The 26315-nt window shown below is 37.8% G+C and overlaps 5 protein-coding genes across 5 annotated transcripts; all 5 read left to right on the top strand.

The window, feature by feature from the left end:
* The first annotated feature begins 1682 nt into the window (after positions 1-1682).
* Positions 1683-3123, top strand: LOC143444946 (alpha-1,3-mannosyl-glycoprotein 4-beta-N-acetylglucosaminyltransferase A-like). Its single transcript, XM_076943737.1, has 4 exons — positions 1683-1706; positions 1781-1969; positions 2234-2413; positions 2902-3123. Exons 1-4 carry the CDS (start codon positions 1683-1685, stop codon positions 3121-3123), a joined length of 615 nt encoding a protein of 204 aa, XP_076799852.1.
* Positions 3124-7337: 4214 nt separating this feature from the next.
* Positions 7338-8783, top strand: LOC143444944 (alpha-1,3-mannosyl-glycoprotein 4-beta-N-acetylglucosaminyltransferase A-like). The gene is made up of 4 exons (XM_076943736.1): positions 7338-7361; positions 7436-7624; positions 7894-8073; positions 8562-8783. The coding sequence occupies exons 1-4, from the start codon at positions 7338-7340 to the stop codon at positions 8781-8783; spliced, it is 615 nt and encodes a 204-aa protein (XP_076799851.1).
* A 4214-nt stretch (positions 8784-12997) lies between these two features.
* Positions 12998-15972, top strand: LOC143444943 (alpha-1,3-mannosyl-glycoprotein 4-beta-N-acetylglucosaminyltransferase A-like). Its single transcript, XM_076943735.1, has 7 exons — positions 12998-13021; positions 13096-13284; positions 13554-13733; positions 14222-14434; positions 14603-14752; positions 15173-15288; positions 15358-15972. Exons 1-7 carry the CDS (start codon positions 12998-13000, stop codon positions 15422-15424), a joined length of 939 nt encoding a protein of 312 aa, XP_076799850.1. The 3' UTR covers positions 15425-15972.
* Positions 15973-19214: 3242 nt separating this feature from the next.
* Positions 19215-20655, top strand: LOC143444942 (alpha-1,3-mannosyl-glycoprotein 4-beta-N-acetylglucosaminyltransferase A-like). The gene is made up of 4 exons (XM_076943734.1): positions 19215-19238; positions 19313-19501; positions 19766-19945; positions 20434-20655. Exons 1-4 carry the CDS (start codon positions 19215-19217, stop codon positions 20653-20655), a joined length of 615 nt encoding a protein of 204 aa, XP_076799849.1.
* A 4214-nt stretch (positions 20656-24869) lies between these two features.
* On the top strand, positions 24870-26315 carry LOC143444941 (alpha-1,3-mannosyl-glycoprotein 4-beta-N-acetylglucosaminyltransferase A-like). Its single transcript, XM_076943733.1, has 4 exons — positions 24870-24893; positions 24968-25156; positions 25426-25605; positions 26094-26315. The coding sequence occupies exons 1-4, from the start codon at positions 24870-24872 to the stop codon at positions 26313-26315; spliced, it is 615 nt and encodes a 204-aa protein (XP_076799848.1).

The following is a 26315-nucleotide window of genomic DNA, read 5'->3' as shown; positions in this document are numbered from 1 at the left end:
AATAAGGCCCATTTTTTGGAATTTTTAATTTCTTTATAAAAATTTTTTGGGGAGTTGTCAGGTATTGTGGTTTTAATATGTTGTAGTCATATACCCTTACTAATACAATACGATTTTTCAGCCTATTCTCATTTGTGGTTCTTGAGTTATTTTCAAAAAAGTGTTAGGTGGGCCTTAATTGGTACAGGTACCTTACACAGGCTGTAGGCTATCCTGAAAAACAAAGAAAGATCAAAGTATTCCATTTAACAATCCAGGGTTTGGAAATAAGCTGCTTGAAGATCATTTTAGTTTTGTGTCCGCAGTCCAATTACGTTTCGACAAGACATAAGGACTCGCATTTTCATCCCATCATCATTATCAAAGGTTCTAATCACTACATCGCCTGAGTGCCCATGCAATTAAAAATAACCTATCAATATTGCGTATTTTTATACTTACCGACATTACTTTATTTTTACGTCTATATGTTTGTACCATATGTAGGCTATGCTTGGATTAGCGGTCGTGCTAACCAGTATTATTCATTGTTATTAATTCCGTTTTAAACCATGCAGGTTTTAAGCTATTGGACTTAGCTTCTTTTCGTCGTTTATTGTTAGTTTGCCGAGTCATCTCGTTATAATGGTTACCATTTCATTTTTCGTTCCACAAGCAATGACAAAAATAATCATTACGATGCGTCAGAGAATTTGAGGTAAGTTAGTTAAAAAAAATGCCAGGTAGCGGGGAAGTAATTGAAAACGAGTTGATGCTGATCCTTAATCTTACAACCCAGATAGCACGTACGTAGTTGTCGGCCCGACGGCTACAACGAGCTATTCTCGCTATAGGGCCTGTAGTACCATTTTCAGCAGTTTTAAAACGGCAACCCGGGGATTGTGACGAAGGTCGCATGCAAGACGTCACTATATAAAAACTATAAATGATTCCGGTCCAGTGCGCATGCACGTGACCTTAATCTGTGAAAGTTTGCTGTTGTTATGGCGTGTGCGGAGTGTAGGTTCAGGCTAAAGTTGACGTTTTGTGTTGGTTCAAAGTTAAGGCTTTTTGGCTGATTTTTTGGAAAAATACAAGAAAAAAAGTTGTTAAAAAGTTGAAGCATTTGGTGCGAGAATTCCAGATACGAGAATTTTCTCAAAATACTGCATTAAGTCCTTTTGTCCTACATCTCGGCGGATACAAAAACTCAGCGAGGTGACCGGGCTTGTTTAGAAGCAAATTCAAATTGAAAAATTGTACTTTGCATTGTTTTAGATAAGGCTTCAGATGGGCCTACAGGCCCTTAACCCCAGGCTGCGTGACCTACATACGGTGAAATGATCGCTTCATTTAAGTTATTCTGGTAAGTGCTTTATTTTCTGCGAGGTAAACAAGCGTCATTTTCCGGTGCTATATACCGATATGAAATGCTAGGTCGCTTTTTTATATGTGAGTACACTGTACATCAATTGACGATGGTCTCTTCTTACGTCATAAAAACAAAAACGATGTTGCTTCTATTTGCAGTTTGGACTTGATAATAATACAAGTTTTCGACACTGACTCAACCGACCGCCAAACAGACAAATTAAACAAAGTTTTATTGCGATATAAACCTTCATCCTAAAAGTTACTTAGACAGAGTTTAAAATTTATACAGGATCGTGTTACTGTGGCCATAAAACATACTGACTATTCCTATGGAGTATGGTCTCCTGACAAACGTTTGTTTTCTTTAAAAACAAATATGTCTCATCCGTTTACGGTTAACAATTTTTTTTGTTGTGCTTTTTTGCAGTCGTTAGAATCAAAGAGCTTCGTTACAAACGTAAAAGATGAACCAATTGTACCCGGTGAAAAAGTCTATTTTCACCCCTTAGATCCGGTATTTCCCCTCTCAGGGGACCTAAAAGCACCCAGCCCAGGCTTTGAGTTGGGTCGGATACCGAAAAACGCCGACGTCGTAATAGGAATACCCACAGTGAAGGTATGTTTATGATGCAAATGTGATTGTTATTGTTATGTCATAAGATGTTTTCATTTCACACAATTTGTACATCAGTTCTAATTATAACCGACCGTGATTGAAATTGGAAACAATCATTCAGTTAAAATAAGTGTCACTCACTCCTACGAGCGGTTTGCGCAATACGACCACGATTTGCCGTGTTTTTGCAATTTGTTTGCTTTCAAAATCAATACAAACGATTTCAATTTCAATTCAATCTTTGTTGTATTTTCTATCTGGCAGAGGCAGGGAGTATCCTATCTTTCGCAAACAATCGATTCCCTTCTGAAGAATCAGGTTGATCGTTCTGTTGATTCTAGAATCCTTGTTTACGTCGGCGAGACCGACGAAGAGTTTTTACGCGATCTTTCGCGCTCATTGCAAAGCAGTTATCGGAAGCACATTGAAGATGGGATATTACAGGTTTCACTTCAGTGTTTATTCCCAAACAAGCCCAATACTTGTATCGATATCAATCGTGAGAACAGCGAAGAGCTTTAATAATTCAGAAGCGGCTGAGAAAGTAAAAAGGAAATAAATTCCCTTTACAGCCGTATCATTAAAATTTAATTTTAAAACGTTTTAACGGCTGGGTCAAACGCCCCACAAAGCAAAGTATACGTTTAAAGCATCCAGTTCTTCAACAATAAATTACACAACCACAGGCTAAGTAACTATACATAAGTTTGTGAATAAAAACTGAAAGTTTAGAGTTGAATTATTTAGTACTACTTCAGTGACATCACAATTATCGCTCATCCCGAAAGGAAACTATATTTGCTTTTAGACTACGCTGTCAAACTGTATTGTTCCTATTTTTGTGAGTTTGTTGAGTAATAGCCGGCCATTTTGATATGTTTGTTTTTAGCGATTGTTTTTACCCCCGCCAATCTCACAAATTTCTGTTGCAGCTAATTAGTCCACCTAAAAGTTACTACCCGCCATGGGAAAAAGTGCTTCAGTCCAGTTTTAACGACGCGCTGGAGCGAGTGAAGTGGAGATCGAAACAGAATCTGGATCAAGTCTTCCTCATGATGTACATCTATAACCTTTCACCTAAATATTACCTCATGATGGAAGATGACGTCGTAGCCAGCCATGGGTACATCGGAGCGATAATGAAGGTGACGTAATAGTTGCTGCGTTGTGGGTGACCGCAGGATGATAAGAAACCCATTTGGTTTTCAAAGGTCACTTCTGCTTGCTAATTAAGTCGTCGTCATTTTAAGAAAAGTTAACCACACCTTATGCTCAATGTGTGACACAGGTTGATTAATATGATTTCTATGCAGGAGGCTAACCGAAGATCGATGGAAAATTACTTTTATATTTCTTTTTGTAATTTGGGAGCGATTGGAAAACTTTTCCGCGCCGAAACTCTTCCATCATATGCTTCGTTCATCCACACGTTCTGGAATAAAAAGCCGCTCGACTGGCTGCAGGTATGTTGGCAGCTTACACGAATGAAAAGATTCTTTGTTACGCATTTTTGTTTTTCCGCCGTATACGCTTCGAGCATAACGACTTTTGCTGAATTGGCCTAAGCCGAGCCAATGTGTCCAAAAAAAACTACCGAAATTCGTCAAGTGTTATGTGGTTATTAGGAATTTAACGTGCACCCTATAAGGTGTCAGCTATATAGTTTTTCTATGTTAACCTATAACCTTTCTGCACTTGTATTTTTTAAGCTGTGCTTCGATTTGTTAAGTTTAAAACATTTGATGGGATGAAAAAGCAATTTAGAAACGACAGCATGTGTTTTCCTTTGGTGTGCTCATACCTTACGATCCATTCATGGACTGGTTGATGGGGGTTTTGTTATTGCCTGCACCTTATTGAACCTTTATCGTTCATTTTTCCAGCTGGACTACGTTGCGTCAGCGGTCTGCAGCTATGACGAGAACGCCCAACAATGCAATAAAAGGAGAGAGCTAAAAATGCCTCCTCACAAACCGTCGCTGTTTCAACACATTGGAAGGTACATTGCTTTGCTGCTAAAGTTTTTCTGAAAAATCGAATCCATCTTCGACTTCATCTTTTCTTTCAGTGTTTCGTCATTGCAAGGAAAGACGCAAAATCTCAAGGACAATTCATTCAAAAGCGACGCCATCTGAGCTCAGGTCCGTTAGAGGTTACTTCAGGTCATGGTTAAGCCTAAAAAAAGTCGTCGCTTCGAAGCAGAGTTAAAATGAAAGCTGACGCTGCGTCGTGTTTACTTTTGTCCACGACAATCTTGTGAATGGGGCGGAGTGTTCAGTTCAAGCAGCAGTTAATTTTGCATTTTTTCTGATTTGTTACTCAAAGTGTAAGATTTTTGTTTTCTTTCAGAGCAAACTTTTCGTCATCTTGAATACGTTGTAGTCGTCATAACCTAGTACTTGCTCTTTACCTGTTTATAGTATTTACAATTTATGTTGCAATAGTAAACATATAACCTGCTGTTTAACCTATACCAAAGCGCCAGATACGTTTGTCCAGATTTACTAACTGATGTGCGATGATAAATCGACAACTGTATAATCCCCGCCTATATTGTGAGCCTAGCAGCCCTAGCTACTGCATTCACTCCAATCCTTTTTGTTGTTGGGTACAGTATATGTGCCCATTTTGATTTATTATTTTGAATCTTTTGTGCAATTTGTTATGCCATTTAAATGCAATATTACACTAAGCGTTGCAGCTTTTTTCTTAAAATTGTTTCGTTTTGTTGTACTTCAGCCTAACCATCGTGGTGTGAAAAAAGAAAAACTTTGCCATTGTTTGAGTGTGATTTGGTTGTGGAGAGGACGTAGATAGAATCATACTAGTACACTAATTCGCCTGCGTGCGTTTACCCAAACAGCATAACAGCAGAGAAATCAAAAATACAGTAACTTACAAGGAAACATCAATTTTCGTTGGATGCCTTTAAATTATATGGGTTCTCTTGGACCGATTATTCTTTTTGTTTAATTCACCCAATTTCGGGAACAAATACAAAAGTCTTTTTACGTAGACTTAAGTTATTGTTATTTTTTTGAATTACGGTGATTCAAAGGGTTAAGTTGTCTCTGATGCCAAACATCTAAGGTACCTGTGTCTAATAAGGCCCATTGCTCATATTTCGCAAACCCGTGCAAATAAATGAAAAATTTTAACCCTATATAAAAAATAATATAAATTCATGATGGTTTACCAGATTTCATCCTTGCCACGTGATCAACCGATTCGCTAGAGCACAAGAAAAATTTGATATTTGCAGTTATGGTGGTTTTGTTAATTTAGAAAAAAAGTAAGTGAGAATTTGGCCGGTTAAATGAACTGTTGTCAGCCGGCTGAAGTTTTCATGTAACAACCAACTTAGTATTGAAAAGGATAATACACTTTTTTTGCTAAAATTTTTCTGATAATAAAAATGTGACATTTTTTTCGTAGATGCCACATGCGCCTAATAAGGCCCATTCAAGATGCTTGGTTAATTGATTTCCAGACTTCAAGAGTGGTTCCAGTCATCAGTTGGCAAGTTGTTGCAGTTACTTTTTTTTTTCAACCCACGTTTGTTGGTCGTTGTCTTACACAAATTGGTGGTTGCTGTCTTGCTTTATTTACTTAATACGATTTTTCAGCTATGTTTTGAATCAAAATACTCACAAAATTGGTAGGCCTTATTAGGAGCCTATGCTCCTAATAAGGCCCATTTTTTGGAATTTTTAATTTCTTTATAAAATTTTTTTGGGGCGTTTTCAGGTATTGTGGTTTTAATATGTTGTAGTCATATACCCTTACTAATAGAATACGATTTTTCAGCCTATTCTCATTTGTGGTTCTTGAGTTATTTTCACAAAAGTGTTAGGTGGGCCTTAATTGGTACAGGTACCTTACACAGGCTGTAGGCTATCCTGAAAAACAAAGAAAGATCAAAGTATTCCATTTAACAATCCAGGGTTTGGAAATAAGCTGCTTGAAGATCATTTTAGTTTTGTGTCCGCAGTCCAATTACGTTTCGACAAGACATAAGGACTCGCATTTTCATCCCATCATCATTATCAAAGGTTCTAATCACTACATCGCCTGAGTGCCCATGCAATTAAAAATAACCTATCAATATTGCGTATTTTTATACTTACCGACATTACTTTATTTTTACGTCTATATGTTTGTACCATATGTAGGCTATGCTTGGATTAGCGGTCGTGCTAACCAGTATTATTCATTGTTATTAATTCCGTTTTAAACCATGCAGGTTTTAAGCTATTGGACTTAGCTTCTTTTCGTCGTTTATTGTTAGTTTGCCGAGTCATCTCGTTATAATGGTTACCATTTCATTTTTCGTTCCACAAGCAATGACAAAAATAATCATTACGATGCGTCAGAGAATTTGAGGTAAGTTAGTTAAAAAAAATGCCAGGTAGCGGGGAAGTAATTGAAAACGAGTTGATGCTGATCCTTAATCTTACAACCCAGATAGCACGTACGTAGTTGTCGGCCCGACGGCTACAACGAGCTATTCTCGCTATAGGGCCTGTAGTACCATTTTCAGCAGTTTTAAAACGGCAACCCGGGGATTGTGACGAAGGTCGCATGCAAGACGTCACTATATAAAAACTATAAATGATTCCGGTCCAGTGCGCATGCACGTGACCTTAATCTGTGAAAGTTTGCTGTTGTTATGGCGTGTGCGGAGTGTAGGTTCAGGCTAAAGTTGACGTTTTGTGTTGGTTCAAAGTTAAGGCTTTTTGGCTGATTTTTTGGAAAAATACAAGAAAAAAAGTTGTTAAAAAGTTGAAGCATTTGGTGCGAGAATTCCAGATACGAGAATTTTCTCAAAATACTGCATTAAGTCCTTTTGTCCTACATCTCGGCGGATACAAAAACTCAGCGAGGTGACCGGGCTTGTTTAGAAGCAAATTCAAATTGAAAAATTGTACTTTGCATTGTTTTAGATAGGGCTTCAGATGGGCCTACAGGCCCTTAACCCCAGGCTGCGTGACCTACATACGGTGAAATGATCGCTTCATTTAAGTTATTCTGGTAAGTGCTTTATTTTCTGCGAGGTAAACAAGCGTCATTTTCCGGTGCTATATACCGATATGAAATGCTAGGTCGCTTTTTTATATGTGAGTACACTGTACATCAATTGACAATGGTCTCTTCTTACGTCATAAAAACAAAAACGATGTTGCTTCTATTTGCAGTTTGGACTTGATAATAATACAAGTTTTCGACACTGACTCAACCGACCGCCAAACAGACAAATTAAACAAAGTTTTATTGCGATATAAACCTTCATCCTAAAAGTTACTTAGACAGAGTTTAAAATTTATACAGGATCGTGTTACTGTGGCCATAAAACATACTGACTATTCCTATGGAGTATGGTCTCCTGACAAACGTTTGTTTTCTTTAAAAACAAATATGTCTCATCCGTTTACGGTTAACAATTTTTTTTGTTGTGCTTTTTTGCAGTCGTTAGAATCAAAGAGCTTCGTTACAAACGTAAAAGATGAACCAATTGTACCCGGTGAAAAAGTCTATTTTCACCCCTTAGATCCGGTATTTCCCCTCTCAGGGGACCTAAAAGCACCCAGCCCAGGCTTTGAGTTGGGTCGGATACCGAAAAACGCCGACGTCGTAATAGGAATACCCACAGTGAAGGTATGTTTATGATGCAAATGTGATTGTTATTGTTATGTCATAAGATGTTTTCATTTCACACAATTTGTACATCAGTTCTAATTATAACCGACCGTGATTGAAATTGGAAACAATCATTCAGTTAAAAAAAGTGTTACTCACTCCTACGAGCGATTTGCGCAATACGACCGCTATTTGCGGTGTTTTTGCAATTTGTTTGCATTCAAAATCAATACAAACGATTTCAATTTGCTTTCAATTCAATCTTTGTTCTATTTTTTGTCTGGCAGAGGCAGGGAGTATCCTATCTCTCGCAAACAATCGATTCCCTTCTGAAGAATCAGGTTGATCGTTCTGTTGATTCTAGAATCCTTGTTTACGTCGGCGAGACCGACGAAGAGTTTTTACGTGATCTTTCGCGCTCATTGCAAAGCAGTTATCGGAAGCACATTGAAGATGGGATATTACAGGTTTCACTTCAGTGTTTATTCCCAAACAAGCCCAATACTTGTATCGATATCAATCCTGAGAACAGCGAAGAGCTTTAATAATTCAGAAGCGGCTGAGAAAGTAAAAAGGAAATAAATTCCCTTTACAGCCGTATCATTAAAATTTAATTTTAAAACGTTTTAACGGCTGGGTCAAACGCCCCACAAAGCAAAGTATACGTTTAAAGCAGCCAGTTCTTCAACAATAAATTACACAACCACAGGCTAAGTAACTATACATAAGTTTGTGAATAAAAACTGAAAGTTTAGAGTTGAATTATTTAGTACTACTTCAGTGACATCACAATTATCGCTCATCCCGAAAGGAAACTATATTTGCTTTTAGACTACGCTGTCAAACTGTATTGTTCCTATTTTTGTGAGTTTGTTGAGTAATAGCCGGCCATTTTGATATGTTTGTTTTTAGCGATTGTTTTTACCCCCGCCAATCTCACAAATTTCTGTTGCAGCTAATTAGTCCACCTAAAAGTTACTACCCGCCATGGGAAAAAGTGCTTCAGTCCAGTTTTAACGACGCGCTGGAGCGAGTGAAGTGGAGATCGAAACAGAATCTGGATCAAGTCTTCCTCATGATGTACATCTATAACCTTTCACCTAAATATTACCTCATGATGGAAGATGACGTCGTAGCCAGCCATGGGTACATCGGAGCGATAATGAAGGTGACGTAATAGTTGCTGCGTTGTGGGTGACCGCAGGATGATAAGAAACCCATTTGGTTTTCAAAGGTCACTTCTGCTTGCTAATTAAGTCGTCGTCATTTTAAGAAAAGTTAACCACACCTTATGCTCAATGTGTGACACAGGTTGATTAATATGATTTCTATGCAGGAGGCTAACCGAAGATCGATGGAAAATTACTTTTATATTTCTTTTTGTAATTTGGGAGCGATTGGAAAACTTTTCCGCGCCGAAACTCTTCCATCATATGCTTCGTTCATCCACACGTTCTGGAATAAAAAGCCGCTCGACTGGCTGCAGGTATGTTGGCAGCTTACACGAATGAAAAGATTCTTTGTTACGCATTTTTGTTTTTCCGCCGTATACGCTTCGAGCATAACGACTTTTGCTGAATTGGCCTAAGCCGAGCCAATGTGTCCAAAAAAAACTACCGAAATTCGTCAAGTGTTATGTGGTTATTAGGAATTTAACGTGCACCCTATAAGGTGTCAGCTATATAGTTTTTCTATGTTAACCTATAACCTTTCTGCACTTGTATTTTTTAAGCTGTGCTTCGATTTGTTAAGTTTAAAACATTTGATGGGATGAAAAAGCAATTTAGAAACGACAGCATGTGTTTTCCTTTGGTGTGCTCATACCTTACGATCCATTCATGGACTGGTTGATGGGGGTTTTGTTATTGCCTGCACCTTATTGAACCTTTATCGTTCATTTTTCCAGCTGGACTACGTTGCGTCAGCGGTCTGCAGCTATGACGAGAACGCCCAACAATGCAATAAAAGGAGAGAGCTAAAAATGCCTCCTCACAAACCGTCGCTGTTTCAACACATTGGAAGGTACATTGCTTTGCTGCTAAAGTTTTTCTGAAAAATCGAATCCATCTTCGACTTCATCTTTTCTTTCAGTGTTTCGTCATTGCAAGGAAAGACGCAAAATCTCAAGGACAATTCATTCAAAAGCGACGCCATCTGAGCTCAGGTCCGTTAGAGGTTACTTCAGGTCATGGTTAAGCCTAAAAAAAGTCGTCGCTTCGAAGCAGAGTTAAAATGAAAGCTGACGCTGCGTCGTGTTTACTTTTGTCCACGACAATCTTGTGAATGGGGCGGAGTGTTCAGTTCAAGCAGCAGTTAATTTTGCATTTTTTCTGATTTGTTACTCAAAGTGTAAGATTTTTGTTTTCTTTCAGAGCAAACTTTTCGTCATCTTGAATACGTTGTAGTCGTCATAACCTAGTACTTGCTCTTTACCTGTTTATAGTATTTACAATTTATGTTGCAATAGTAAACATATAACCTGCTGTTTAACCTATACCAAAGCGCCAGATACGTTTGTCCAGATTTACTAACTGATGTGCGATGATAAATCGACAACTGTATAATCCCCGCCTATATTGTGAGCCTAGCAGCCCTAGCTACTGCATTCACTCCAATCCTTTTTGTTGTTGGGTACAGTATATGTGCCCATTTTGATTTATTATTTTGAATCTTTTGTGCAATTTGTTATGCCATTTAAATGCAATATTACACTAAGCGTTGCAGCTTTTTTCTTAAAATTGTTTCGTTTTGTTGTACTTCAGCCTAACCATCGTGGTGTGAAAAAAGAAAAACTTTGCCATTGTTTGAGTGTGATTTGGTTGTGGAGAGGACGTAGATAGAATCATACTAGTACACTAATTCGCCTGCGTGCGTTTACCCAAACAGCATAACAGCAGAGAAATCAAAAATACAGTAACTTACAAGGAAACATCAATTTTCGTTGGATGCCTTTAAATTATATGGGTTCTCTTGGACCGATTATTCTTTTTGTTTAATTCACCCAATTTCGGGAACAAATACAAAAGTCTTTTTACGTAGACTTAAGTTATTGTTATTTTTTTGAATTACGGTGATTCAAAGGGTTAAGTTGTCTCTGATGCCAAACATCTAAGGTACCTGTGTCTAATAAGGCCCATTGCTCATATTTCGCAAACCCGTGCAAATAAATGAAAAATTTTAACCCTATATAAAAAATAATATAAATTCATGATGGTTTACCAGATTTCATCCTTGCCACGTGATCAACCGATTCGCTAGAGCACAAGAAAAATTTGATATTTGCAGTTATGGTGGTTTTGTTAATTTAGAAAAAAAGTAAGTGAGAATTTGGCCGGTTAAATGAACTGTTGTCAGCCGGCTGAAGTTTTCATGTAACAACCAACTTAGTATTGAAAAGGATAATACACTTTTTTTGCTAAAATTTTTCTGATAATAAAAATGTGACATTTTTTTCGTAGATGCCACATGCGCCTAATAAGGCCCATTCAAGATGCTTGGTTAATTGATTTCCAGACTTCAAGAGTGGTTCCAGTCATCAGTTGGCAAGTTGTTGCAGTTACTTTTTTTTTTCAACCCACGTTTGTTGGTCGTTGTCTTACACAAATTGGTGGTTGCTGTCTTGCTTTATTTACTTAATACGATTTTTCAGCTATGTTTTGAATCAAAATACTCACAAAATTGGTAGGCCTTATTAGGAGCCTATGCTCCTAATAAGGCCCATTTTTTGGAATTTTTAATTTCTTTATAAAATTTTTTTGGGGCGTTTTCAGGTATTGTGGTTTTAATATGTTGTAGTCATATACCCTTACTAATAGAATACGATTTTTCAGCCTATTCTCATTTGTGGTTCTTGAGTTATTTTCACAAAAGTGTTAGGTGGGCCTTAATTGGTACAGGTACCTTACACAGGCTGTAGGCTATCCTGAAAAACAAAGAAAGATCAAAGTATTCCATTTAACAATCCAGGGTTTGGAAATAAGCTGCTTGAAGATCATTTTAGTTTTGTGTCCGCAGTCCAATTACGTTTCGACAAGACATAAGGACTCGCATTTTCATCCCATCATCATTATCAAAGGTTCTAATCACTACATCGCCTGAGTGCCCATGCAATTAAAAATAACCTATCAATATTGCGTATTTTTATACTTACCGACATTACTTTATTTTTACGTCTATATGTTTGTACCATATGTAGGCTATGCTTGGATTAGCGGTCGTGCTAACCAGTATTATTCATTGTTATTAATTCCGTTTTAAACCATGCAGGTTTTAAGCTATTGGACTTAGCTTCTTTTCGTCGTTTATTGTTAGTTTGCCGAGTCATCTCGTTATAATGGTTACCATTTCATTTTTCGTTCCACAAGCAATGACAAAAATAATCATTACGATGCGTCAGAGAATTTGAGGTAAGTTAGTTAAAAAAAATGCCAGGTAGCGGGGAAGTAATTGAAAACGAGTTGATGCTGATCCTTAATCTTACAACCCAGATAGCACGTACGTAGTTGTCGGCCCGACGGCTACAACGAGCTATTCTCGCTATAGGGCCTGTAGTACCATTTTCAGCAGTTTTAAAACGGCAACCCGGGGATTGTGACGAAGGTCGCATGCAAGACGTCACTATATAAAAACTATAAATGATTCCGGTCCAGTGCGCATGCACGTGACCTTAATCTGTGAAAGTTTGCTGTTGTTATGGCGTGTGCGGAGTGTAGGTTCAGGCTAAAGTTGACGTTTTGTGTTGGTTCAAAGTTAAGGCTTTTTGGCTGATTTTTTGGAAAAATACAAGAAAAAAAGTTGTTAAAAAGTTGAAGCATTTGGTGCGAGAATTCCAGATACGAGAATTTTCTCAAAATACTGCATTAAGTCCTTTTGTCCTACATCTCGGCGGATACAAAAACTCAGCGAGGTGACCGGGCTTGTTTAGAAGCAAATTCAAATTGAAAAATTGTACTTTGCATTGTTTTAGATAGGGCTTCAGATGGGCCTACAGGCCCTTAACCCCAGGCTGCGTGACCTACATACGGTGAAATGATCGCTTCATTTAAGTTATTCTGGTAAGTGCTTTATTTTCTGCGAGGTAAACAAGCGTCATTTTCCGGTGCTATATACCGATATGAAATGCTAGGTCGCTTTTTTATATGTGAGTACACTGTACATCAATTGACAATGGTCTCTTCTTACGTCATAAAAACAAAAACGATGTTGCTTCTATTTGCAGTTTGGACTTGATAATAATACAAGTTTTCGACACTGACTCAACCGACCGCCAAACAGACAAATTAAACAAAGTTTTATTGCGATATAAACCTTCATCCTAAAAGTTACTTAGACAGAGTTTAAAATTTATACAGGATCGTGTTACTGTGGCCATAAAACATACTGACTATTCCTATGGAGTATGGTCTCCTGACAAACGTTTGTTTTCTTTAAAAACAAATATGTCTCATCCGTTTACGGTTAACAATTTTTTTTGTTGTGCTTTTTTGCAGTCGTTAGAATCAAAGAGCTTCGTTACAAACGTAAAAGATGAACCAATTGTACCCGGTGAAAAAGTCTATTTTCACCCCTTAGATCCGGTATTTCCCCTCTCAGGGGACCTAAAAGCACCCAGCCCAGGCTTTGAGTTGGGTCGGATACCGAAAAACGCCGACGTCGTAATAGGAATACCCACAGTGAAGGTATGTTTATGATGCAAATGTGATTGTTATTGTTATGTCATAAGATGTTTTCATTTCACACAATTTGTACATCAGTTCTAATTATAACCGACCGTGATTGAAATTGGAAACAATCATTCAGTTAAAAAAAGTGTTACTCACTCCTACGAGCGATTTGCGCAATACGACCGCTATTTGCGGTGTTTTTGCAATTTGTTTGCATTCAAAATCAATACAAACGATTTCAATTTGCTTTCAATTCAATCTTTGTTCTATTTTTTGTCTGGCAGAGGCAGGGAGTATCCTATCTCTCGCAAACAATCGATTCCCTTCTGAAGAATCAGGTTGATCGTTCTGTTGATTCTAGAATCCTTGTTTACGTCGGCGAGACCGACGAAGAGTTTTTACGCGATCTTTCGCGCTCATTGCAAAGCAGTTATCGGAAGCACATTGAAGATGGGATATTACAGGTTTCACTTCAGTGTTTATTCCCAAACAAGCCCAATACTTGTATCGATATCAATCCTGAGAACAGCGAAGAGCTTTAATAATTCAGAAGCGGCTGAGAAAGTAAAAAGGAAATAAATTCCCTTTACAGCCGTATCATTAAAATTTAATTTTAAAACGTTTTAACGGCTGGGTCAAACGCCCCACAAAGCAAAGTATACGTTTAAAGCAGCCAGTTCTTCAACAATAAATTACACAACCACAGGCTAAGTAACTATACATAAGTTTGTGAATAAAAACTGAAAGTTTAGAGTTGAATTATTTAGTACTACTTCAGTGACATCACAATTATCGCTCATCCCGAAAGGAAACTATATTTGCTTTTAGACTACGCTGTCAAACTGTATTGTTCCTATTTTTGTGAGTTTGTTGAGTAATAGCCGGCCATTTTGATATGTTTGTTTTTAGCGATTGTTTTTACCCCCGCCAATCTCACAAATTTCTGTTGCAGCTAATTAGTCCACCTAAAAGTTACTACCCGCCATGGGAAAAAGTGCTTCAGTCCAGTTTTAACGACGCGCTGGAGCGAGTGAAGTGGAGATCGAAACAGAATCTGGATCAAGTCTTCCTCATGATGTACATCTATAACCTTTCACCTAAATATTACCTCATGATGGAAGATGACGTCGTAGCCAGCCATGGGTACATCGGAGCGATAATGAAGGTGACGTAATAGTTGCTGCGTTGTGGGTGACCGCAGGATGATAAGAAACCCATTTGGTTTTCAAAGGTCACTTCTGCTTGCTAATTAAGTCGTCGTCATTTTAAGAAAAGTTAACCACACCTTATGCTCAATGTGTGACACAGGTTGATTAATATGATTTCTATGCAGGAGGCTAACCGAAGATCGATGGAAAATTACTTTTATATTTCTTTTTGTAATTTGGGAGCGATTGGAAAACTTTTCCGCGCCGAAACTCTTCCATCATATGCTTCGTTCATCCACACGTTCTGGAATAAAAAGCCGCTCGACTGGCTGCAGGTATGTTGGCAGCTTACACGAATGAAAAGATTCTTTGTTACGCATTTTTGTTTTTCCGCCGTATACGCTTCGAGCATAACGACTTTTGCTGAATTGGCCTAAGCCGAGCCAATGTGTCCAAAAAAAACTACCGAAATTCGTCAAGTGTTATGTGGTTATTAGGAATTTAACGTGCACCCTATAAGGTGTCAGCTATATAGTTTTTCTATGTTAACCTATAACCTTTCTGCACTTGTATTTTTTAAGCTGTGCTTCGATTTGTTAAGTTTAAAACATTTGATGGGATGAAAAAGCAATTTAGAAACGACAGCATGTGTTTTCCTTTGGTGTGCTCATACCTTACGATCCATTCATGGACTGGTTGATGGGGGTTTTGTTATTGCCTGCACCTTATTGAACCTTTATCGTTCATTTTTCCAGCTGGACTACGTTGCGTCAGCGGTCTGCAGCTATGACGAGAACGCCCAACAATGCAATAAAAGGAGAGAGCTAAAAATGCCTCCTCACAAACCGTCGCTGTTTCAACACATTGGAAGGTACATTGCTTTGCTGCTAAAGTTTTTCTGAAAAATCGAATCCATCTTCGACTTCATCTTTTCTTTCAGTGTTTCGTCATTGCAAGGAAAGACGCAAAATCTCAAGGACAATTCATTCAAAAGCGACGCCATCTGAGCTCAGGTCCGTTAGAGGTTACTTCAGGTCAAGGTTAAGCCTAAAAAAAGTCGTCGCTTCGAAGCAGAGTTAAAATGAAAGCTGACGCTGCGTCGTGTTTACTTTTGTCCACGACAATCTTGTGAATGGGGCGGAGTGTTCAGTTCAAGCAGAAGTTAATTTTGCATTTTTTCCGATTTGTTACTCAAAGTGTAAGATTTTTGTTTTCTTTCAGAGCAAACTTTTCGTCATCTTGAATACGTTGTAGTCGTCATAACCTAGTACTTACTCTTTACCTGTTTATAGTATTTACAATTTATGTTGCAATAGTAAACATATAACCTGCTGTTTAACCTATACCAAAGCGCCAGATACGTTTGTCCAGATTTACTAACTGATGAGCGATGATAAATCGACAACTGTATAATCCCCGCCTATATTGTGAGCCTAGCAGCCCTAGCTACTGCATTCACTCCAATCCTTTTTGTTGTTGGGTACAGTATATGTGCCCATTTTGATTTATTATTTTGAATCTTTTGTGCAATTTGTTATGCCATTTAAATGCAATATTACACTAAGCGTTGCAGCTTTTTTCTTAACCCTATCCTAACCAGGCTCGCGAGTTTACTAAAAAACTAGGTGTGGCCGACCCCGCACACACATTTTCAATCGTTAATTACTAGAAAACTATACGTCGTAAACTGATCGGATTTTGACAGGTTAGTAGAAAATTCATCTGGCTTCCTGTATACATCATAATTGTAAAACTAAAGAAAGTGAATTTAGTGTAAATTAAGTATTTCTAAAAGTGACACATTTCTAGAAATTCTTCTTGTTACGCCGCGTCCCCGCTGTGCGGAAAACCAGCTGACCGCGAGAAGAGAACGAAAGAGAATAGTTAGTCGAGTTATTGGTGCGTAAATGAGTAATACGCTTCAATGCGGAGAGCAGAGCAAAGCAGAGGAAAATTATGAAAATATCACAATATCTTAAAAATTACAAAATCCAACTTTATCAAACAAACATGGACAGATAGCTGAACATTTTTTAGGAAAAGTCACCAAATTTCAAGTTTCTACAGCAAACAATGCAACTGTACGCCACGTTTTGCTATGACAGTGTGCGGGAGAAGCCAAGCCTAGTTAGAATAGGGTTAAAATTGTTTCGTTTTGTTGTACTTCAGCCTAACCATCGTGGTGTGAAAAAAGAAAAACTTTGCCATTGTTTGAGTGTGATTTGGTTGTGGAGAGGACGTAGATAGAATCATACTAGTACACTAATTCGCCTGCGTGCGTTTACCCAAACAGCATAACAGCAGAGAAATCAAAAATACAGTAACTTACAAGGAAACATCAATTTTCGTTGGATGCCTTTAAATTATATGGGTTCTCTTGGACCGATTATTCTTTTTGTTTAATTCACCCAATTTCGGGAACAAATACAAAAGTCTTTTTACGTAGACTTAAGTTATTGTTATTTTTTTGAATTACGGTGATTCAAAGGGTTAAGTTGTCTCTGATGCCAAACATCTAAGGTACCTGTGTCTAATAAGGCCCATTGCTCATATTTCGCAAACCCGTGCAAATAAATGAAAAATTTTAACCCTATATAAAAACTAATATAAATTCATGGTGGTTTACCAGATTTCATCCTTGCCACGTGATCAACCGATTCGCTAGAGCACAAGAAAAATTTGATATTTGCAGTTATGGTGGTTTTGTTAATTTAGAAAAAAAGTAAGTGAGAATTTGGCCGGTTAAATGAACTGTTGTCAGCCGGCTGAAGTTTTCATGTAACAACCAACTTAGTATTGAAAAGGATAATACACTTTTTTTGCTAAAATTTTTCTGATAATAAAAATGTGACATTTTTTTCGTGGATGCCACATGCGCCTAATAAGGCCCATTCAAGATGCTTGGTTAATTGATTTCCAGACTTCAAGAGTGGTTCCAGTCATGAGTTGGAAAGTTGTTGCAGTTACTTTTTTTTTCAACCCACGTTTGTTGGTCGTTGTCTTACACAAATTGGTGGTTGCTGTCTTGCTTTATTTGCTTAATACGATTTTTCAGCTATGTTTTGAATCAAAATACTCACAAAATTGGTGGGCCTTATTAGGAGCCTATGCTCCTAATAAGGCCCATTTTTTGGAATTTTTAATTTCTTTATAAAAATTTTTTGGGGAGTTGTCAGGTATTGTGGTTTTAATATGTTGTAGTCATATACCCTTACTAATACAATACGATTTTTCAGCCTATTCTCATTTGTGGTTCTTGAGTTATTTTCAAAAAAGTGTTAGGTGGGCCTTAATTGGTACAGGTACCTTACACAGGCTGTAGGCTATCCTGAAAAACAAAGAAAGATCAAAGTATTCCATTTAACAATCCAGGGTTTGGAAATAAGCTGCTTGAAGATCATTTTAGTTTTGTGTCCGCAGTCCAATTACGTTTCGACAAGACATAAGGACTCGCATTTTCATCCCATCATCATTATCAAAGGTTCTAATCACTACATCGCCTGAGTGCCCATGCAATTAAAAATAACCTATCAATATTGCGTATTTTTATACTTACCGACATTACTTTATTTTTACGTCTATATGTTTGTACCATATGTAGGCTATGCTTGGATTAGCGGTCGTGCTAACCAGTATTATTCATTGTTATTAATTCCGTTTTAAACCATGCAGGTTTTAAGCTATTGGACTTAGCTTCTTTTCGTCGTTTATTGTTAGTTTGCCGAGTCATCTCGTTATAATGGTTACCATTTCATTTTTCGTTCCACAAGCAATGACAAAAATAATCATTACGATGCGTCAGAGAATTTGAGGTAAGTTAGTTAAAAAAAATGCCAGGTAGCGGGGAAGTAATTGAAAACGAGTTGATGCTGATCCTTAATCTTACAACCCAGATAGCACGTACGTAGTTGTCGGCCCGACGGCTACAACGAGCTATTCTCGCTATAGGGCCTGTAGTACCATTTTCAGCAGTTTTAAAACGGCAACCCGGGGATTGTGACGAAGGTCGCATGCAAGACGTCACTATATAAAAACTATAAATGATTCCGGTCCAGTGCGCATGCACGTGACCTTAATCTGTGAAAGTTTGCTGTTGTTATGGCGTGTGCGGAGTGTAGGTTCAGGCTAAAGTTGACGTTTTGTGTTGGTTCAAAGTTAAGGCTTTTTGGCTGATTTTTTGGAAAAATACAAGAAAAAAAGTTGTTAAAAAGTTGAAGCATTTGGTGCGAGAATTCCAGATACGAGAATTTTCTCAAAATACTGCATTAAGTCCTTTTGTCCTACATCTCGGCGGATACAAAAACTCAGCGAGGTGACCGGGCTTGTTTAGAAGCAAATTCAAATTGAAAAATTGTACTTTGCATTGTTTTAGATAGGGCTTCAGATGGGCCTACAGGCCCTTAACCCCAGGCTGCGTGACCTACATACGGTGAAATGATCGCTTCATTTAAGTTATTCTGGTAAGTGCTTTATTTTCTGCGAGGTAAACAAGCGTCATTTTCCGGTGCTATATACCGATATGAAATGCTAGGTCGCTTTTTTATATGTGAGTACACTGTACATCAATTGACAATGGTCTCTTCTTACGTCATAAAAACAAAAACGATGTTGCTTCTATTTGCAGTTTGGACTTGATAATAATACAAGTTTTCGACACTGACTCAACCGACCGCCAAACAGACAAATTAAACAAAGTTTTATTGCGATATAAACCTTCATCCTAAAAGTTACTTAGACAGAGTTTAAAATTTATACAGGATCGTGTTACTGTGGCCATAAAACATACTGACTATTCCTATGGAGTATGGTCTCCTGACAAACGTTTGTTTTCTTTAAAAACAAATATGTCTCATCCGTTTACGGTTAACAATTTTTTTTGTTGTGCTTTTTTGCAGTCGTTAGAATCAAAGAGCTTCGTTACAAACGTAAAAGATGAACCAATTGTACCCGGTGAAAAAGTCTATTTTCACCCCTTAGATCCGGTATTTCCCCTCTCAGGGGACCTAAAAGCACCCAGCCCAGGCTTTGAGTTGGGTCGGATACCGAAAAACGCCGACGTCGTAATAGGAATACCCACAGTGAAGGTATGTTTATGATGCAAATGTGATTGTTATTGTTATGTCATAAGATGTTTTCATTTCACACAATTTGTACATCAGTTCTAATTATAACCGACCGTGATTGAAATTGGAAACAATCATTCAGTTAAAAAAAGTGTTACTCACTCCTACGAGCGATTTGCGCAATACGACCACGATTTGCGGTGTTTTTGCAATTTGTTTGCATTCAAAATCAATACAAACGATTTCAATTTCAATTCAATCTTTGTTCTATTTTTTGTCTGGCAGAGGCAGGGAGTATCCTATCTCTCGCAAACAATCGATTCCCTTCTGAAGAATCAGGTTGATCGTTCTGTTGATTCTAGAATCCTTGTTTACGTCGGCGAGACCGACGAAGAGTTTTTACGTGATCTTTCGCGCTCATTGCAAAGCAGTTATCGGAAGCACATTGAAGATGGGATATTACAGGTTTCACTTCAGTGTTTATTCCCAAACAAGCCCAATACTTGTATCGATATCAATCCTGAGAACAGCGAAGAGCTTTAATAATTCAGAAGCGGCTGAGAAAGTAAAAAGGAAATAAATTCCCTTTACAGCCGTATCATTAAAATTTAATTTTAAAACGTTTTAACGGCTGGGTCAAACGCCCCACAAAGCAAAGTATACGTTTAAAGCATCTAGTTCTTCAACAATAAATTACACAACCACAGGCTAAGTAACTATACATAAGTTTGTGAATAAAAACTGAAAGTTTAGAGTTGAATTATTTAGTACTACTTCAGTGACATCACAATTATCGCTCATCCCGAAAGGAAACTATATTTGCTTTTAGACTACGCTGTCAAACTGTATTGTTCCTATTTTTGTGAGTTTGTTGAGTAATAGCCGGCCATTTTGATATGTTTGTTTTTAGCGATTGTTTTTACCCCCGCCAATCTCACAAATTTCTGTTGCAGCTAATTAGTCCACCTAAAAGTTACTACCCGCCATGGGAAAAAGTGCTTCAGTCCAGTTTTAACGACGCGCTGGAGCGAGTGAAGTGGAGATCGAAACAGAATCTGGATCAAGTCTTCCTCATGATGTACATCTATAACCTTTCACCTAAATATTACCTCATGATGGAAGATGACGTCGTAGCCAGCCATGGGTACATCGGAGCGATAATGAAGGTGACGTAATAGTTGCTGCGTTGTGGGTGACCGCAGGATGATAAGAAACCCATTTGGTTTTCAAAGGTCACTTCTGCTTGCTAATTAAGTCGTCGTCATTTTAAGAAAAGTTAACCACACCTTATGCTCAATGTGTGACACAGGTTGATTAATATGATTTCTATGCAGGAGGCTAACCGAAGATCGATGGAAAATTACTTTTATATTTCTTTTTGTAATTTGGGAGCGATTGGAAAACTTTTCCGCGCCGAAACTCTTCCATCATATGCTTCGTTCATCCACACGTTCTGGAATAAAAAGCCGCTCGACTGGCTGCAGGTATGTTGGCAGCTTACACGAATGAAAAGATTCTTTGTTACGCATTTTTGTTTTTCCGCCGTATACGCTTCGAGCATAACGACTTTTGCTGAATTGGCCTAAGCCGAGCCAATGTGTCCAAAAAAAACTACCGAAATTCGTCAAGTGTTATGTGGTTATTAGGAATTTAACGTGCACCCTATAAGGTGTCAGCTATATAGTTTTTCTATGTTAACCTATAACCTTTCTGCACTTGTATTTTTTAAGCTGTGCTTCGATTTGTTAAGTTTAAAACATTTGATGGGATGAAAAAGCAATTTAGAAACGACAGCATGTGTTTTCCTTTGGTGTGCTCATACCTTACGATCCATTCATGGACTGGTTGATGGGGGTTTTGTTATTGCCTGCACCTTATTGAACCTTTATCGTTCATTTTTCCAGCTGGACTACGTTGCGTCAGCGGTCTGCAGCTATGACGAGAACGCCCAACAATGCAATAAAAGGAGAGAGCTAAAAATGCCTCCTCACAAACCGTCGCTGTTTCAACACATTGGAAGGTACATTGCTTTGCTGCTAAAGTTTTTCTGAAAAATCGAATCCATCTTCGACTTCATCTTTTCTTTCAGTGTTTCGTCATTGCAAGGAAAGACGCAAAATCTCAAGGACAATTCATTCAAAAGCGACGCCATCTGAGCTCAGGTCCGTTAGAGGTTACTTCAGGTCATGGTTAAGCCTAAAAAAAGTCGTCGCTTCGAAGCAGAGTTAAAATGAAAGCTGACGCTGCGTCGTGTTTACTTTTGTCCACGACAATCTTGTGAATGGGGCGGAGTGTTCAGTTCAAGCAGCAGTTAATTTTGCATTTTTTCTGATTTGTTACTCAAAGTGTAAGATTTTTGTTTTCTTTCAGAGCAAACTTTTCGTCATCTTGAATACGTTGTAGTCGTCATAACCTAGTACTTGCTCTTTACCTGTTTATAGTATTTACAATTTATGTTGCAATAGTAAACATATAACCTGCTGTTTAACCTATACCAAAGCGCCAGATACGTTTGTCCAGATTTACTAACTGATGTGCGATGATAAATCGACAACTGTATAATCCCCGCCTATATTGTGAGCCTAGCAGCCCTAGCTACTGCATTCACTCCAATCCTTTTTGTTGTTGGGTACAGTATATGTGCCCATTTTGATTTATTATTTTGAATCTTTTGTGCAATTTGTTATGCCATTTAAATGCAATATTACACTAAGCGTTGCAGCTTTTTTCTTAAAATTGTTTCGTTTTGTTGTACTTCAGCCTAACCATCGTGGTGTGAAAAAAGAAAAACTTTGCCATTGTTTGAGTGTGATTTGGTTGTGGAGAGGACGTAGATAGAATCATACTAGTACACTAATTCGCCTGCGTGCGTTTACCCAAACAGCATAACAGCAGAGAAATCAAAAATACAGTAACTTACAAGGAAACATCAATTTTCGTTGGATGCCTTTAAATTATATGGGTTCTCTTGGACCGATTATTCTTTTTGTTTAATTCACCCAATTTCGGGAACAAATACAAAAGTCTTTTTACGTAGACTTAAGTTATTGTTATTTTTTTGAATTACGGTGATTCAAAGGGTTAAGTTGTCTCTGATGCCAAACATCTAAGGTACCTGTGTCTAATAAGGCCCATTGCTCATATTTCGCAAACCCGTGCAAATAAATGAAAAATTTTAACCCTATATAAAAAATAATATAAATTCATGATGGTTTACCAGATTTCATCCTTGCCACGTGATCAACCGATTCGCTAGAGCACAAGAAAAATTTGATATTTGCAGTTATGGTGGTTTTGTTAATTTAGAAAAAAAGTAAGTGAGAATTTGGCCGGTTAAATGAACTGTTGTCAGCCGGCTGAAGTTTTCATGTAACAACCAACTTAGTATTGAAAAGGATAATACACTTTTTTTGCTAAAATTTTTCTGATAATAAAAATGTGACATTTTTTTCGTAGATGCCACATGCGCCTAATAAGGCCCATTCAAGATGCTTGGTTAATTGATTTCCAGACTTCAAGAGTGGTTCCAGTCATCAGTTGGCAAGTTGTTGCAGTTACTTTTTTTTTTCAACCCACGTTTGTTGGTCGTTGTCTTACACAAATTGGTGGTTGCTGTCTTGCTTTATTTACTTAATACGATTTTTCAGCTATGTTTTGAATCAAAATACTCACAAAATTGGTAGGCCTTATTAGGAGCCTATGCTCCTAATAAGGCCCATTTTTTGGAATTTTTAATTTCTTTATAAAATTTTTTTGGGGCGTTTTCAGGTATTGTGGTTTTAATATGTTGTAGTCATATACCCTTACTAATAGAATACGATTTTTCAGCCTATTCTCATTTGTGGTTCTTGAGTTATTTTCACAAAAGTGTTAGGTGGGCCTTAATTGGTACAGGTACCTTACACAGGCTGTAGGCTATCCTGAAAAACAAAGAAAGATCAAAGTATTCCATTTAACAATCCAGGGTTTGGAAATAAGCTGCTTGAAGATCATTTTAGTTTTGTGTCCGCAGTCCAATTACGTTTCGACAAGACATAAGGACTCGCATTTTCATCCCATCATCATTATCAAAGGTTCTAATCACTACATCGCCTGAGTGCCCATGCAATTAAAAATAACCTATCAATATTGCGTATTTTTATACTTACCGACATTACTTTATTTTTACGTCTATATGTTTGTACCATATGTAGGCTATGCTTGGATTAGCGGTCGTGCTAACCAGTATTATTCATTGTTATTAATTCCGTTTTAAACCATGCAGGTTTTAAGCTATTGGACTTAGCTTCTTTTCGTCGTTTATTGTTAGTTTGCCGAGTCATCTCGTTATAATGGTTACCATTTCATTTTTCGTTCCACAAGCAATGACAAAAATAATCATTACGATGCGTCAGAGAATTTGAGGTAAGTTAGTTAAAAAAAATGCCAGGTAGCGGGGAAGTAATTGAAAACGAGTTGATGCTGATCCTTAATCTTACAACCCAGATAGCACGTACGTAGTTGTCGGCCCGACGGCTACAACGAGCTATTCTCGCTATAGGGCCTGTAGTACCATTTTCAGCAGTTTTAAAACGGCAACCCGGGGATTGTGACGAAGGTCGCATGCAAGACGTCACTATATAAAAACTATAAATGATTCCGGTCCAGTGCGCATGCACGTGACCTTAATCTGTGAAAGTTTGCTGTTGTTATGGCGTGTGCGGAGTGTAGGTTCAGGCTAAAGTTGACGTTTTGTGTTGGTTCAAAGTTAAGGCTTTTTGGCTGATTTTTTGGAAAAATACAAGAAAAAAAGTTGTTAAAAAGTTGAAGCATTTGGTGCGAGAATTCCAGATACGAGAATTTTCTCAAAATACTGCATTAAGTCCTTTTGTCCTACATCTCGGCGGATACAAAAACTCAGCGAGGTGACCGGGCTTGTTTAGAAGCAAATTCAAATTGAAAAATTGTACTTTGCATTGTTTTAGATAGGGCTTCAGATGGGCCTACAGGCCCTTAACCCCAGGCTGCGTGACCTACATACGGTGAAATGATCGCTTCATTTAAGTTATTCTGGTAAGTGCTTTATTTTCTGCGAGGTAAACAAGCGTCATTTTCCGGTGCTATATACCGATATGAAATGCTAGGTCGCTTTTTTATATGTGAGTACACTGTACATCAATTGACAATGGTCTCTTCTTACGTCATAAAAACAAAAACGATGTTGCTTCTATTTGCAGTTTGGACTTGATAATAATACAAGTTTTCGACACTGACTCAACCGACCGCCAAACAGACAAATTAAACAAAGTTTTATTGCGATATAAACCTTCATCCTAAAAGTTACTTAGACAGAGTTTAAAATTTATACAGGATCGTGTTACTGTGGCCATAAAACATACTGACTATTCCTATGGAGTATGGTCTCCTGACAAACGTTTGTTTTCTTTAAAAACAAATATGTCTCATCCGTTTACGGTTAACAATTTTTTTTGTTGTGCTTTTTTGCAGTCGTTAGAATCAAAGAGCTTCGTTACAAACGTAAAAGATGAACCAATTGTACCCGGTGAAAAAGTCTATTTTCACCCCTTAGATCCGGTATTTCCCCTCTCAGGGGACCTAAAAGCACCCAGCCCAGGCTTTGAGTTGGGTCGGATACCGAAAAACGCCGACGTCGTAATAGGAATACCCACAGTGAAGGTATGTTTATGATGCAAATGTGATTGTTATTGTTATGTCATAAGATGTTTTCATTTCACACAATTTGTACATCAGTTCTAATTATAACCGACCGTGATTGAAATTGGAAACAATCATTCAGTTAAAAAAAGTGTCACTCACTACTACGAGCGGTTTGCGCAATACGACCGCTATTTGCGGTGTTTTTGCAATTTGTTTGCATTCAAAATCAATACAAACGATTTCAATTTGCTTTCAATTCAATCTTTGTTCTATTTTTTGTCTGGCAGAGGCAGGGAGTATCCTATCTCTCGCAAACAATCGATTCCCTTCTGAAGAATCAGGTTGATCGTTCTGTTGATTCTAGAATCCTTGTTTACGTCGGCGAGACTGACGAAGAGTTTTTACGTGATCTTTCGCGCTCATTGCAAAGCAGTTATCAGAAGCACATTGAAGATGGGATATTACAGGTTTCACTTCAGTGTTTATTCCCAAACAAGCCCAATACTTGTATCGATATCAATCCTGAGAACAGCGAAGAGCTTTAATAATTCAGAAGCGGCTGAGAAAGTAAAAAGGAAATAAATTCCCTTTACAGCCGTATCATTAAAATTTAATTTTAAAACGTTTTAACGGCTGGGTCAAACGCCCCACAAAGCAAAGTATACGTTTAAAGCATCTAGTTCTTCAACAATAAATTACACAACCACAGGCTAAGTAACTATACATAAGTTTGTGAATAAAAACTGAAAGTTTAGAGTTGAATTATTTAGTACTACTTCAGTGACATCACAATTATCGCTCATCCCGAAAGGAAACTATATTTGCTTTTAGACTACGCTGTCAAACTGTATTGTTCCTATTTTTGTGAGTTTGTTGAGTAATAGCCGGCCATTTTGATATGTTTGTTTTTAGCGATTGTTTTTACCCCCGCCAATCTCACAAATTTCTGTTGCAGCTAATTAGTCCACCTAAAAGTTACTACCCGCCATGGGAAAAAGTGCTTCAGTCCAGTTTTAACGACGCGCTGGAGCGAGTGAAGTGGAGATCGAAACAGAATCTGGATCAAGTCTTCCTCATGATGTACATCTATAACCTTTCACCTAAATATTACCTCATGATGGAAGATGACGTCGTAGCCAGCCATGGGTACATCGGAGCGATAATGAAGGTGACGTAA

Source organism: Clavelina lepadiformis, chromosome 2 (assembly GCF_947623445.1).
Source record: "Clavelina lepadiformis chromosome 2, kaClaLepa1.1, whole genome shotgun sequence".
In the NCBI taxonomy this organism is placed as follows: domain Eukaryota; kingdom Metazoa; phylum Chordata; class Ascidiacea; order Aplousobranchia; family Clavelinidae; genus Clavelina; species Clavelina lepadiformis.
The sequence above is the reverse complement of the archived record's forward strand: the minus strand, read 5'-3'. Positions and strand labels throughout refer to the sequence as shown.

Bases quoted from the DNA above. Each gene is read 5' to 3' on its own strand.
- LOC143444941 (XM_076943733.1), top strand. From the start codon at position 24,870: ATGGAGTATGGTCTCCTGACAAAC. The intron at 25,157-25,425 runs GTATGTTTATGA...TTTGTCTGGCAG, and splicing joins TAGGAATACCCACAGTGAAG to AGGCAGGGAGTATCCTATCT. The intron at 25,606-26,093 runs GTTTCACTTCAG...TTTCTGTTGCAG, and splicing joins TTGAAGATGGGATATTACAG to CTAATTAGTCCACCTAAAAG.
- LOC143444943 (XM_076943735.1), top strand. From the start codon at position 12,998: ATGGAGTATGGTCTCCTGACAAAC. The intron at 13,285-13,553 runs GTATGTTTATGA...TTTGTCTGGCAG, and splicing joins TAGGAATACCCACAGTGAAG to AGGCAGGGAGTATCCTATCT. The intron at 15,289-15,357 runs GTACATTGCTTT...CTTTTCTTTCAG, and splicing joins CTGTTTCAACACATTGGAAG to TGTTTCGTCATTGCAAGGAA.
- LOC143444944 (XM_076943736.1), top strand. From the start codon at position 7,338: ATGGAGTATGGTCTCCTGACAAAC. The intron at 7,362-7,435 runs GTTTGTTTTCTT...GCTTTTTTGCAG, and splicing joins AGTATGGTCTCCTGACAAAC to TCGTTAGAATCAAAGAGCTT. The intron at 7,625-7,893 runs GTATGTTTATGA...TTTGTCTGGCAG, and splicing joins TAGGAATACCCACAGTGAAG to AGGCAGGGAGTATCCTATCT.
- LOC143444942 (XM_076943734.1), top strand. From the start codon at position 19,215: ATGGAGTATGGTCTCCTGACAAAC. The intron at 19,502-19,765 runs GTATGTTTATGA...TTTGTCTGGCAG, and splicing joins TAGGAATACCCACAGTGAAG to AGGCAGGGAGTATCCTATCT. The intron at 19,946-20,433 runs GTTTCACTTCAG...TTTCTGTTGCAG, and splicing joins TTGAAGATGGGATATTACAG to CTAATTAGTCCACCTAAAAG.
- LOC143444946 (XM_076943737.1), top strand. From the start codon at position 1,683: ATGGAGTATGGTCTCCTGACAAAC. The intron at 1,970-2,233 runs GTATGTTTATGA...TCTATCTGGCAG, and splicing joins TAGGAATACCCACAGTGAAG to AGGCAGGGAGTATCCTATCT. The intron at 2,414-2,901 runs GTTTCACTTCAG...TTTCTGTTGCAG, and splicing joins TTGAAGATGGGATATTACAG to CTAATTAGTCCACCTAAAAG.